This window comes from Tachysurus fulvidraco, chromosome 14 (assembly GCF_022655615.1).
Source record: "Tachysurus fulvidraco isolate hzauxx_2018 chromosome 14, HZAU_PFXX_2.0, whole genome shotgun sequence".
Lineage (NCBI taxonomy): Eukaryota > Metazoa > Chordata > Actinopteri > Siluriformes > Bagridae > Tachysurus > Tachysurus fulvidraco.
Window position 1 is genome coordinate 20,880,213 of NC_062531.1, and position 13,373 is coordinate 20,893,585.

The following is a 13,373-nucleotide window of genomic DNA, read 5'->3' on the forward strand; positions in this document are numbered from 1 at the left end:
GGGAAAGAGTCATCACAGGCCATCAGCACTCTCACACTCCACGCCAGCTGGTGCCAACAAGTGCTAATGAGCTCATTCATTTCTTCATTCCAGCTAATAGATGTTAGCATGGCGGCCACACTGGCCGTGTTATTGCTTTTCTCACCGTCGGGCTCAAATTTTACCGCTACGCTAGCACCACCAAACACTCAGTTTTAAAACCACAAACCTGTTGTTGCCCAGAACACTGGAAAAGTGGGAGGGGGAGGTTTTTTTTTTTCTAAGGCAAAGCAAAGAGGCGGTCTTGGATTAATTAGCATCATTCGAAAAAATCCTCCATCTCATTGCAACTGCAAGCGAGCCGTAATCGAACACTACTTCATGCTCGAGGAATTCCTAGGCAGATGCGACGGCCAGGCCCAACTTGTCTGTTTACCCTCCATCACAGCGAATTTACAAATCGAGTCTGAGGAATTGGCGGGGGCTTTGAAACATTTGCGTGGTTGATTGTGTAGATTCAGTTTGATGTTGAGCAGGTATGCTGTGCAGCGCGCCTGCAAAATTCTGTTTGGAATTGAAACCGTTATGCCTGTTTTGAGTTAAGGAATAATTAGGAGTGTTTGCTCTCCCTTTCTCTCTCTCTCTCTCTCTCTCTCTCTATCTCTCTCTCTCTCTCTCTCTCTCTCTCTCTCTCTCTCTCTCTCTCATGTTGAAATCTGCCAAGGATGGAAGAGATGCTTTGTTTTTTCAAAGGCGACCGAATGACTGCTCCCTAAATTGTCTTTATTCAGTTTGTATAGCACTCTTGTAAATAAATAGTAGACTTGGTTACACAGCATTTTTTTTTTTTTTTTTTTTTGCAAAGGAAATGATTAATCCATCATTTTTGGATATAACTAACTAAATGTTCATCAAAAATCAGTTTAACCTTTTATTCTTGTACTGTTCTAGTTTTTTAACAAATTGAGTTAAAATACCACACATTTCCTGGGCTGGATTTCATTTCTCTGGCAGAGGTGTGCCGTCAGAGGAATCTAAGCCGTTGGTCGGTTGCCAAGAAAACGCATGTTCTTACATTTTTGGCCTCACCAGATACACTGAGAATAGATGATCCGTTAGTTAGTAAGTGCTTTCAATAGCGAAACCATAATATAAAACCGTATCCCACCCCTGACACTCGTATATAATTCTATTTGATGTTTCAATAAATAAATATTTGAAATTGTAATGTAAGACGAACTTTCAGGTTGGTTTGTAATTTATGGTTTCCTGGTTTTGAGCCTATTGCCCAAAGTGCACTACACACACGCATTCAGCAGCTGCAGAAACTACACACACATGCACACACACATACAGACAGAGAGAGAGAGAGAGAGAGAGAGAGAGAGAGAGAGAGAGAGAGAGAGAGAGAGAGAGAGAGAGAGAGAGAGAGAGAGCCTCATTAAGGGCGGCTCTTGTTAAGATCATGACACTCTGGCAAAACCGAGTCTGTAAATTCTTTCCCCCGGTTCTGGGCAGTTCTGTGGCTGGGCCTGCCAGTCCTGCACGAAGGGAAGAAAAGAAGGAAAAGGGAAAACCACACACACCAAACTCCATCATGAGGAAAGAGAGGTTTTCGCTAATCTCCATTAGCAGTTGCAAGCTGGTCTTTGCGCTAAACACAAGCCGGTGTTTTCTGTTGACTCTTTGATGCTATGCCAGTGTGTGTGTGTGTGTGTGTGTGTGTGTGTGTGTGTGTGTGTGTGTGTGTGTGTGTGTGTGTGTGTGTGTGTGTGTGTGTGTGTGATAGAACAGATTGCAGGTAGAAAGTGTAATGTAGCTGGACTCTGATCCTGCCGCCGTTGCTTTTCCTGCTGACGCTCTCACATTTCTTTCTCTCTCTCTCCCTCAAGAAACAAGCCAGTTGTTCTGACACTTGCAGCGAATTAACTGAATTAAAAATGCAACTACATACTTTTTCCTTATAGCATCGCATCATTGTCCATTCTGACTCGTTCTCTGCCAAAGCCATGTGACATTATTGTGGATGTGGTGTTATTTCAATAATCAGGCGCTGAAGCTCCAGCCATGGAAATTACGATCGTCCTTGATTTAGCCTCAATCTTGAACTTGTTGACGAGGTCGTGAGCACGGCTCCCAAGTTGGCTGATCTTGTTTCTACGCGCTGAATAACTAGCTACGGATCTCTGTCCGAGCCCTTTACCACAATTAGGGAGTCCGTGTCATTTTACCCCATGTGTGGCACATTTTCATTCTCCCTCTGCGGGGGGCGCCGCTATGATTAGCCTCATTATTCAAAGTCAGTGTGGGCTCACTGTTAAGAGTCATTTAGCCTTTATGTACTCATTGCGAAATGGACCTCGTCTGATGATGGGCTACACAAATGAAAGAGCGTGGAAAAAAACTTGTCAATCCAGCCTGATATTCAAAGAAATTCTATATAGTGGTTCGTAATTGCTTCTTCCAGGGAGACGCTATACGCCAAGATGATTCTTGATGAAGTATTACAGTGAATTCTCGATTCTCTTCCGTGTTCTCGTATAAGCTGATGTTCACTTTACCTCCAAGCACTGCTTTCTATAAACATTTCACAGAATCTGTATGAATGATTTGTAAAGGAATGTTTTGTTTTTGTTTTGTTTTCTTGTCATTTATTCCACACTACTTTTATTGTCATACATCTCTCACAATTTCTACCCAGGTTTAAACTTTCTCTATGCCACGTGCACAGTTAAAAGCTACATTTTTATGCTTCAGCTTCAACCCCGAGCCTGATCGTTTCTGACCGCCGTTCTTAATGAGCAAATCGAGGACAGATTCAGCCACCTGGGCATTAAAACCAATGCAGAAGTGGGACCAGGATGAAGATAAACCTTTAGCGGTCTACGGGCTTGGCAGGAGGGAGAGAGACGTGCCCTGTGCCGTCTCTGTGCCCTTGTGTTGCGTTTATACATGCTCCATTCTCCCCTCTGCACCTGCCCAGCTATAATGAGTCAATATATCTCTTCTCTAATTGCCCTAAATACATATCATAAAGCCTGGCTGTAAAAGGCGGACTTCCAAAGCCGGCTAGTAAAGCAAAAACACATAACGCACCAGCGCCATGCCTCAGCCGGCCATAACGAGAGCCTGTAAATTATTGGGCGGGAGGAGGGGGGTACCGTTTCATTATGGAGGTGCAGTCTGAAAAATAACTTTTTTTCTTCAGCACCAGGTCTTTTTTTCTGTTACTTCTTCACGTCTTGTTTAAATGATGCCCTCTGAAGCATAGAGGCATTTCAAGGGAGCTCCAAAAACTTCCTAAGGGCGAAGGTGTGTGTGTGTGTGTGTGTGTGTGTATTCCATGCAACAGGAGCTATTAGAACTTCCTTGCTGGCAAAACTTTCACGTCTTTATGCTCGATTTCCCTTAATGTACAAATTACTGTAGCTGTTGATGCACATATAAATATACATAACAAGTAGATTTGAGTGGTTCCAAAATAAGCTACTATAACAAGGCTGTAGAAAGCAGCCAACCTCCCGTCCTCATGTCCATTAATCTCCTTGCACAATGACAAGTCACTAAGTACACAGGCCCAAACTCTGACTTTTTACGCAGCTATCTCTCTATCCATCTATCTGTTGAGTTAAACGCTCTAGTGAATCAGAACCGCTGCCGAGCTTCCTCTCCCAGTGCAGCTTTGAGTGTGTTGCCAAGGGGTTAAGAGGGTCAGGAGCCGGGGTCATTGAGCACACGGGTTAAATGAGAAGAACGGGACCCCCTCCTCTGCCTCTCCCTCCTTCCTCTCATCAGTCTCTCCTTTCTCTCCAAGTCTCTTCAGTAATGAGCCGCTCTGCCGTCCTCTGGATCTGTCTGCGTCGCTTAACAGGGCTCCAGTGCTGTCAAGCACTAATGCATGTCAGGCGCTGCAGAGGAACAGCTCCAGCACTTGTACACAGACTGAGGCAGCATGGCATTTTACACAATGACTCTATATACAGAATGCAATAGGTTCATGACTCTTAATATGAAACAAGAAAAGTTTTACAGAAATGCTGTGCGTTCTTATTACGAATTATGTTTATCATGTCAGTATGAGCAGCAGATCTGTAGGGTAGCCAAGGGGAGGCCCAGGGGGAGCACTTGCCACCCTGATGCAGGAATCTCTGCTCTCTCTCTCTCTCTCTCTCTCTCTCTCTCTCTCTCTCTCTCTCTCTCTCTCTCTCTCTCTCTCTCTCTCTCTCTCTCAGAACAGCATCATCTGTGTCTGCTGTCTTTATAGACCTGTTTATGTTTAGCTGTGGTGATAATTAAGCTTTTGAAACATCCCTTGTACATCTGTTTGCATGTTTGTGTCTTTGTGTGTGTGTGTGTGTGTGTGTGTGTGTGTGTGTGTGTGTGTGTGTGTGTGTGTGTGTGTGTGTGTGTGTGTGTGTGTGTGTGTGTGTGTGTGTGTGTCATGCCTGTGTTTTGTCACTGCTCTTGTCCTGGCAGCAGCTCTATCAGAGAGCTCATTCTCTCCACAGTGGCAGTTCGGCCTTCCTCTCACCAGCCGCACCGCAGACCAGATGTGCTTTTATGAGTGCGGCCAGCCATAGCTGCCTACTTTTTAATTAAGCAGAGGCCTGCCCTCTCGAAATGAGGAGCGCCTGCAATCATAATTGCCTTATGGACGAGAGCCACAGTTTAATGTGCCCACTCACACACACACACGCTCACCATATATATATATATATATATATATATATATATATATATATATATATATATACGTATATATATAATATATATATATATATATATATATATATATATATATATATATACGTATATATATATATATATATATATATATATATATATATATATATATATATACGTATATATACGTATATATATATATATATACATATAGCACATAGCAGTGGGAAAGGGGAGTTTCCTCATAAATTTTATTACTCCTCACAGATTTCCAAAGCTGTGTGTGTGTATGAGCAGTCATGATCGGTTCACATTCACTAATATAAGTAATGATACACCTGTGTTGTGTGCTGGCTCCATAATGACAGCGCAAAGGGGAAACAGGTAGTAAATCCTGTAGGTTTAACATCACATACTCAAACACAGACCCAGTCACTGGACTTTTAAAAAGAGTGTGTGTGTGTGTGTGTGTGTGTGTGTGTGTGGGTGTGCGGAGAGAGTGAGCGAAGCTTTCCAGATCCTGCCATTAGCCGTCCTGAGTGATTCAAAAAAAAAAAAAAAATTGAAGAGCAGGCAGATAGGTATCATCCTGTGAGTGCTTATTTTTGCACATCATCTGACACTAACACACATCCACATGGATCTCGGTGTCATAGAAATGTCTGACAGTTCAGGTCACCAACTCAAAATGTGTGTGTGTGTGTGTGTGTGTGTGTGTGTGTGTGTCTTTATGTTTTTCTGTCATGTTACTTTCCCACCCAGGTTTCAGTGCTGGTCCAGATTTTATTGATACTTGTCTGGGGTTGATTTTGTAAGGGAGGCTGAAGCAGGGAACCATTGCCCCGTCACCCAAAACATACACACACACGCGCACACACATACCTCATTCTCCTCCCTGGGCCTCTTCCCCACATCGTCCTCACTCCAGCCGAGTCCAGTGAAGTTAATAAAATATGATTAATGACCGCTCTCTCGCTTCTCAGTTTTGCAGTGTAATTTCTGTAACAGAGAAAAGCTGTCAGACAGAATTGCTCAGAGATCACTGTTATTGGCACCACCAACCCCTCACCTCCCCGCCTTCTCACCACCACCCCTCCACTCCGGACTCAGTCAAATCCATCAAAGCTCAGAGGCCAGGGGATGCTTCTGCTGTTCTTCAATCGCTTTATTGGACAGTTCTGAGTGGGGCCCTCTATCGGGAAACACATACACACACACACACACACACACACACACACACACACACACACTCTGAAGTCCCTACAGGAACCTTGCATCTTCATTTCATAGCCTTATCTGCAGCACCATTATCTTGTTACGACCATAGAACGAGTGAGACTTCCTCTCGTGAAGCACTTGCCTGTCTCCTTCCAGGCTGCCGCTTGTCTGAAGATGCAGCTGTCTGTCCGTCTCACCTCATTTTTTCCCACACATGCCTGGCCTCGAGCTTTGATGCCTGCTTTGCTGTGGGTGTGACTGGCGTGTGTCTGGATCAGGGGCAGCTTGAAGGAGTTAGGGAGTGTGTTTGTGTGTGCTTGAGATGTGGAGTAATGGCTCCTGCCACTGTAATGAAGGCGGCAGGATATCCTGTGTCAGAGTTGCAGGTTAGACCTGCATTAGATAAGGTGTGATGAATGAACATGTGTGTATGTGTGTGTTTGTGTAAGAAAGAGATTCAGGTGGTAAAAATATGCCTCAGAGCCTAAATTAGAGCACACAATAAACACCATGAATTAGATTTTTATAACATCCACCAATCATTAAAGAAGTAATTCAGTTGAACCTTAACACACATTTTTCTTCTCACTTCACTAGCTTTCAGTTTAGCGCCATCAAATTACACATCTACTGTATATAATCACACACTTCCCTCAAAACATGCCCTTTCTCTGTATTACACATAGGACAATCGGTAGGAGTCTGGAATCCAATTAAGTGTTAGATACAGGTACAATCTGTTGCTTTTTTGATTTCGAAAGTCATTAAAGAAGTTATTCAGACGATCATTTTCTTTGTTTGGTGTTTTTATTGAAATAACACCGGTGAGCCAAATGTACGAAAATCTCGGCCGCATATATCCAAAAAGTCAGCCGCATATGTCCAAATTATTTCTATAACTATTACTGTTCCTAGTGTTGGTTCTATTTATCTTTGTAAAGTAATCAGCTTTAATCATGTGTAAGCATTTTTAAATCGCACTACTAGATGCTTTCAGAATGATCGAACCCCTTGTGTGATCGAATAACAGTAATAATTCTTGGTGTGATCAAATGCAGCTGGTGTCTCAGCTTCATCTATAAAGAGAGGACCTGCCACTGAAGGGAGGGATGTTTTGAATATTTGCAGTAATGCTGAACATAAAGATTTGAGCAGACAGAGCTGCTCTCAGACCTGCAGGCAGTGGCAGTGAATTACGACGTCACTGCGCTTGGCTGAAGTGCGAGGCCACTCGGGAGAAGCAGAGCGGACTGCGAGGAGAGAGTGATAGAGTGTGAGACTGGACGTCTATTCATGAGGAGGAGAGCCTGACCTTTCCACTCATTTCCCTCATTTCTGTGCTCCTGCTCTCTACAGAGCTCGTGCATGACTGCCCCCTAGCTGCCACAGCGTAAGAGGACTTTATCTCTCTGTCCTTTAACTTTGTCTAATTCACTCATGGAAAATGATATGAATGGAAGAGATGTGCTGTGTTTTACATATTTAGAGAGAAAATGCAGAATATATATTTATATATATACTCTAAATGTATTAATATTTATTCTCTTCCCAACACGCAAGAGTAAAATAGAACAGCAGGTTTAGAGTTGTAATAAAATAAAACTTTACAAAGAAAAGAGATGGTTTAAATGATGATTGGTTTAACTAAAAGTTACTTAGCATTAGCTCATTTTACAATACACTTTATATCAAATATTTCAAAATTTCTTTTTTTTTAATTTGTACTATGCTGTAGTACATGGTAGATGGGTGACGAAGCAAAACCTTTGCGCTGTGGGGGGCATTTATTTTTGCCTTAGACAGAAGTGTCACTGTAAACCAATTTGAATCTACTTTATCTATGAGGAAACATTTCAATCCTGGGTGTGGCGTCTTTAAGCATGGCTCAGCCTCATCCACAGTGCACGAGTGCTCACTGGGAGATTTAATGAGGATGTAAATGATGTAAATCGTATGCTGTGGCCTTCACAGTGAACTGACCTCGACATATAGGAGAGCTTGGAGTGTGACACTTTTTAGAAAAGAGACGTAGATGTTTTTTTTTTTTCTCTTTAATTTGTCGATATTTTGTCCCATGCTTGAAATCTTTTATCCACTTTAGTCCTGTGCCTGATTTTCTTTTGCAGAGGATGCAACAGTGGAACATTCACTTACATTTATTCAAAACTATTAGTAGATTATTATGTGCTTTATATTTAGTTCTAATTTTATTTTGCTGTGTAAAGGGAAAACTGCTGTACAATACACTGATTAAATACACAGCCTCATTTATTTTCTGCTACTGTTCTGATGTTTACACACACACGCACACACACACACACACAAACACACACACATACATACACACACACACGCATGCATGCACATACACACACACTCTCTGCTTAGACGGTATAAAGTTACAGATATGACTGTCTTTCTCTGTGTAACCTCTTGACTCGCTACCTTTTAGTAACCCTGTACTAAGAACGAAGCGAAACAATTTCACAATGTGGTTTAGGTTTGAAAACTACCACAGGGCTTTTGTACACACACACACACACACACTCACACACACACACATACAGATGAGAGATAAGCTCTCTCGCTACGGCTTGCTTTTAATGCATTGTGATTTCCCTCTTGTGTCTTGTGTGTAGAGCGACACCATAACCCCTAGTACGCGAGTGTGCTATCTTTTACCAAAGGTGTGATTATTTTAGCATAGCAGTAAGAAAGAAATGTGTAAGCCTGTGAGCAATATGTTAAAGGAACTAGGTTTCTGGGTGTATAGTGCAGAAGAAATCATGTCTGATAGGGTTGTAAAATATTGATAGGTTACAGGTACGACTAGCAGAGTCGTGACTGCAGGTGACGTTTTACAGGCTGCTTACTTTGTTCATCGTATCGGTCTTGCAGAAGTGAACAACCCAGTACAGTTAAAGTGCTGTGTGTGCTGTGTGTGTGTGTGTGTGTGTGTGTGTGTGTGTGTGTGTGTGTGTGTGTGTGTGTGTGTGTGTGTGTGTGTGTGTGTGTAAGGAGTTACAGTGCCAGCTGACAGTTTGATAAGGTTCTGGAGGAATTTCGCTGCACAGCCTAGCCTTACAGGCTAAATAAAAATACCGGTGTTACTAAATGTGTGTAAATGTTTTTTTCCTCCTTCTCTCTCTCTCTCTCATCGCATTTGCACTCCTGTAGTCCTTCTGAATTTGATTAGCTTATATCACGTCCAGTGGCCGGTTCTCAGGTCAGACTGTTTCTCCACACACCTTTCACCAGTATTGGTGTCAAAGTGCAGCAACTGCTTAGAACCTCATTAGCTATATATTCCTTCATTGAAAGGTGTTGGGAAGTAAAAAAAAAATGAAAGAAAGAAAGAAAAATAAATAAACATTTAGGTGTGTTTTGGCACACTATTTCTCTCTCACACACACACACACACACGTCTAAACACAGAGCCAACACCTGTGTTTTTCCTCCCAGTCCATTAGCTGGTGTGGCTCCTCGCACCAGATGAGGGTAATTAGGCCCTTAAAAAAAGAGCACCATGGGGCTCTGTAATCTTAATGTAGACGCAGGAGATTTCCCCCAGGCCTAATCATGGCTAAGACTCACCTAGGTATGAGGAAGAAATAGGGAGGGGTTGATTCTAATTTTATAATCCTCACGTGTGCCACTACCTTTCCAGGAAAGTGTCACTATGATGTCAGCGGCTAAATAAACTAGCAGTTCTCTCTTTCCCTCCCTCATTCCTTTTCTCCCTTCTTCCTTTTTTATTGTGCTGTATATAAATCAGTGTTCCATCTGGAGCCAGAGTGTTTGCAGACCTCCAAACACCCAGAACACACCCCCAGCTACCTCTCAAGGTGTGTAATGTGTTTTTGAACCCAGCCTTGACAAGCAGCCTCTCCACCAAGCTCAAACTGTTTCCCAGCTCTTAATAAAACATGTAGCATACCTGTAGCTGGAGTCACACTAGTCCTGTCGACAAGCACTCTCTCACTTGAACATGTTCGTGTGTGTATGCACGTGTGTGTGTGTGTGTGTGTGCACAAGTGTTCAGAGTGCAGGATCATTTCCTCCTATGCCTGGTTAGTTTTCAGTGACTGTTTTCGCACATAAACCGGAGTCCTGCTCTATATCATTGCAGGCCTTTTCCCATAAATTGCGGCAGCAGTAGCTCTCGACGAAGCAACAGCTTTACAATGTCAACAATACCAGACCCAAAGCCTTTTGTTAGTCAGGTGAAAGAGCGAGTTAGTGTAGTGTAGCTTCATATCTACCACCTCATGCCATAAAGTGACTTGTAGACATAAACAGACATTGAATAGACAGTGGTATAGGGAACAGCTCATTCTGAACAGCTCATTTGCTTTTATTTTACACCCTAATAAACTTCTTAAATGTGACATTTTGTGGGTTTTTTTTTTTATCTCGATTTGACACTCAGACAAGCCGAGCACATAGACCAGTTCTTTTAAAAACGGGATGATCTCATGATGCTGATCAAACCGAGTACCAGTCAAACCCTTGTTTTAGATATACACCGTCTATTATTGTCTAAAGATCCTGAAGTGTTACTCAAATCCAGCATCTCAAAAACAAATAGATTTCTATTTTGGATTAGATTTCTAATTAGACCTACTGAACATGAGGGTGTGAAAATAAAACCGGATCCGAAAGAACACCGCGTTCTCCAGTCGCTTATCGTATAATATTCTAGAATGTATTGTACTATATTTTATAGCTATTACTAAGTGGAACCTTTGATGGAATTTTTATCAGTAAAATCTTGCAAAACACCCATTTTACATACAATTAGACTATTAAGCTTAACAACCTTTCGTACAAAATTTCAGACAAAATTTCTGGTCTGAAATGAAATGTTTCTAATAATCATTCTTCCTGTCAGAGTTTGAAAAATATCACTAACCCCCAAAACATCGCACCGTTAGATTTACAGCCGCTTGGATTTATGCTGTGTGGATATTTAGTTTCGCTCTTTATTGCTGACTGCCCACTTGATATTTTGTTTCAACTTGATAGAGCAGAACCGAATATTCTTTCAAAGTTTTTGTTTTCAAAGAGGTACACAGCAATAATTTAGTGAGGCTCTTTTCGCTGTGGGTGGGGAGCATATTGATGGAAGAGAGAGGATTTTTCCCCCCCTCCCGTTTTGCTATAAATCTTCCCCACCGTGAACGGCGTTCACGCTCCTTCCGGTCATTTCCTGACATTCGGTCCATCTCCTCCTCCCCTTATTCCCCCTCTTGTCGTTCTCCTTTCCCTGCAATAAGTAACCAAACACCACAAACTTCACTTCCTCGCTGGTGTCGGGTTAGCCGACGCTGATCAGGCGGCGTGTCAGGGAGTGTGTGGAGAAGGAACGTTTTTCACTCACAGCCTTTCCATCGCAGATTTAAAAGCGTATTTAGCCTGTAAAGGGAATGTTCACGGATATTCTGTAACAGCAGTTAATATGTACCATAATGGCAAGGGAAATTATTTGCATTATATCAGAATTGAACACAACTTCAAGACATAGAACTATTTATAGACATAACACAAAAAAATATATTTCAAAGAAATAAGTCCTTTCCTTTCTCAGCTTCAGTGTGCTGGACTAATATAGACACAGTATCATTTTGGATGTGTTCTAATCAGCAATATCTGTGTGTTTACACTATAGGTAGTGGACCATATGGGCAATGTGAAGTTCTGCCTGGATGAAGCGCTGGAGGCGAGCGGGAGCTGGCTAAAATATGTACGGGCAGCACCGTCCTACGAGGAGCACAACCTGGCTGTTTGTCAGATTAGTGAAGATCAGGTCAGCTACATGTCGTGTTTGGTCCACCATGTTCTCTCTTCTTTCTGTGGCTCTTTGTCTCACACACACACTTGTTTTTTTGCTCCTCCGTTCCATTCACATTAACTTGTCCTAGCCACAGGCCTAAATGTAAAACCACAATCCCATCTCCTAAAAGGGAAATTTAAGCATATTAATAATTAAAGTCTTTTATACGTCCACCAAAAGCCAGATCAAATCATACTTCTTTTCCCTAAGCATACAGCTCAAATAGAGAAACTGGCCTCTTAACAGGCCTCAGGTTTAGGCTTTTTGCCCACTGTCGGGTGAAAATACTCCTAAATGTCTGGCTTTTAAACTGTCCATTTATATAACACCACCTTCCAACCGGTTGCAAGGATTTGAAGATAGTATTGATGAAGTCATGAGTCATAAATCAATGACTGAGCCTAAGTAAATAAATGTGATTGGGTGCGAAAATCTAGCTGCTGGCAGACAAACACACTCGCCATTGCAGTTCTCACTTCACTCGCAGTTTCTTCATGGACTGGTATTGACACCGTGAATTGACTAAAGCTGACGAACCTCGTCCAGCATGTTAAGAAACACGCAGCAGTTGGTAGTGTCAGGAAGACGTGAAGAGGACCTGCTGATGTCATGACACTGACTCTCCAACAATAGATAACAAACAGGGCTATTGTTTGTACAGGGCCGTTCTCAGTGTCTGTGTGTCAAAGGAAGTGAGTCAACACTCCTATAAAAGAGCGTATGATCTAAGGAGAAGAGGACGCTACTGAAACCTGGAATTGTTTGAATATACTGTACTTCCTGTCTTCCTTGAAATGGTGCGGAGGGATTTATTATCTATAAGATAAGATACAGTCTCTAGTAAATCAGATACACATGGACTTAAATTTATTCATGAAACACTTTGAGTGCTTCTGTATATGGTTTTAAACCAACAGGAGACTGCACCTATTTTAGCCAATTTTTAAAAGCTAGGATTTATAGACAGTAAACATTTTTATACATCTGCAGTGTTCTATATCATTTTTTCAGCACAGCTTGATGATGCAGGATAACTCATTTCCACATAGAAGCCAAACAGAGAATTAAAATGACAAAAAAATAAAATAAAATAAAATGCTTAATAAGAAACAACAAAAAAAAAGGTGAAGATACAGGTGGGGTATCTCCACGTTTGCAATAGCGCTCTGTTTTACGTTAAAGCACTGACCTGTTAAAAAATTTGCAATATAAAACATTATTTAAAAGTGAATAATTGGTTAAATAATATGTAAGAGATGATCTCTCAAAGTACCGACACTGTTGTGCAGGTTAAAATATGAAAATGACAGTTGCAGGTTTAGAGAATGCGGGATTTTGATTTTGCTGTAATTGTGTGTGTGTGTGTATATATATATATATATATATATATATATATATATATATATATATATATATATATATATATATATTAAACAACTGAGTCAGTTTTACAAGTCTGCTTGTTTTCTGTGTCCATCAAGGACTTTAGTGGTCTGCTAATGCCAATTTTAGACCATGTCCTCTTCTCACTCTCTGTCTGATCAGAGTCTTAGAAAGCAGCAAAAGCCTTGGCCTTTGTCCCCTTCCCTTTTTTCTTTCGTTCTTTCTTCCTTTCTGTCCCTGTGCCTCCACTGTCGACGGGGGCAAACAGCGTGGTCAC

General features: G+C 41.7%; 1 protein-coding gene across 5 annotated transcripts in view; it reads left to right on the forward strand.

Moving 5' to 3' along the window:
- The window catches only part of prdm16 (PR domain containing 16), a 161,893-nt gene that overhangs the window by 124,863 nt on the left and 23,657 nt on the right, over positions 1-13,373 (forward strand). For all 5 annotated transcript variants that reach the window (XM_047800104.1, XM_047800105.1, XM_047800106.1 and 2 more), the window contains exon 4: positions 11,549-11,686. In XM_047800104.1, coding sequence (XP_047656060.1) covers positions 11,549-11,686 — 138 coding nt within the window. The remainder of the gene's footprint in view (positions 1-11,548; positions 11,687-13,373) is intronic.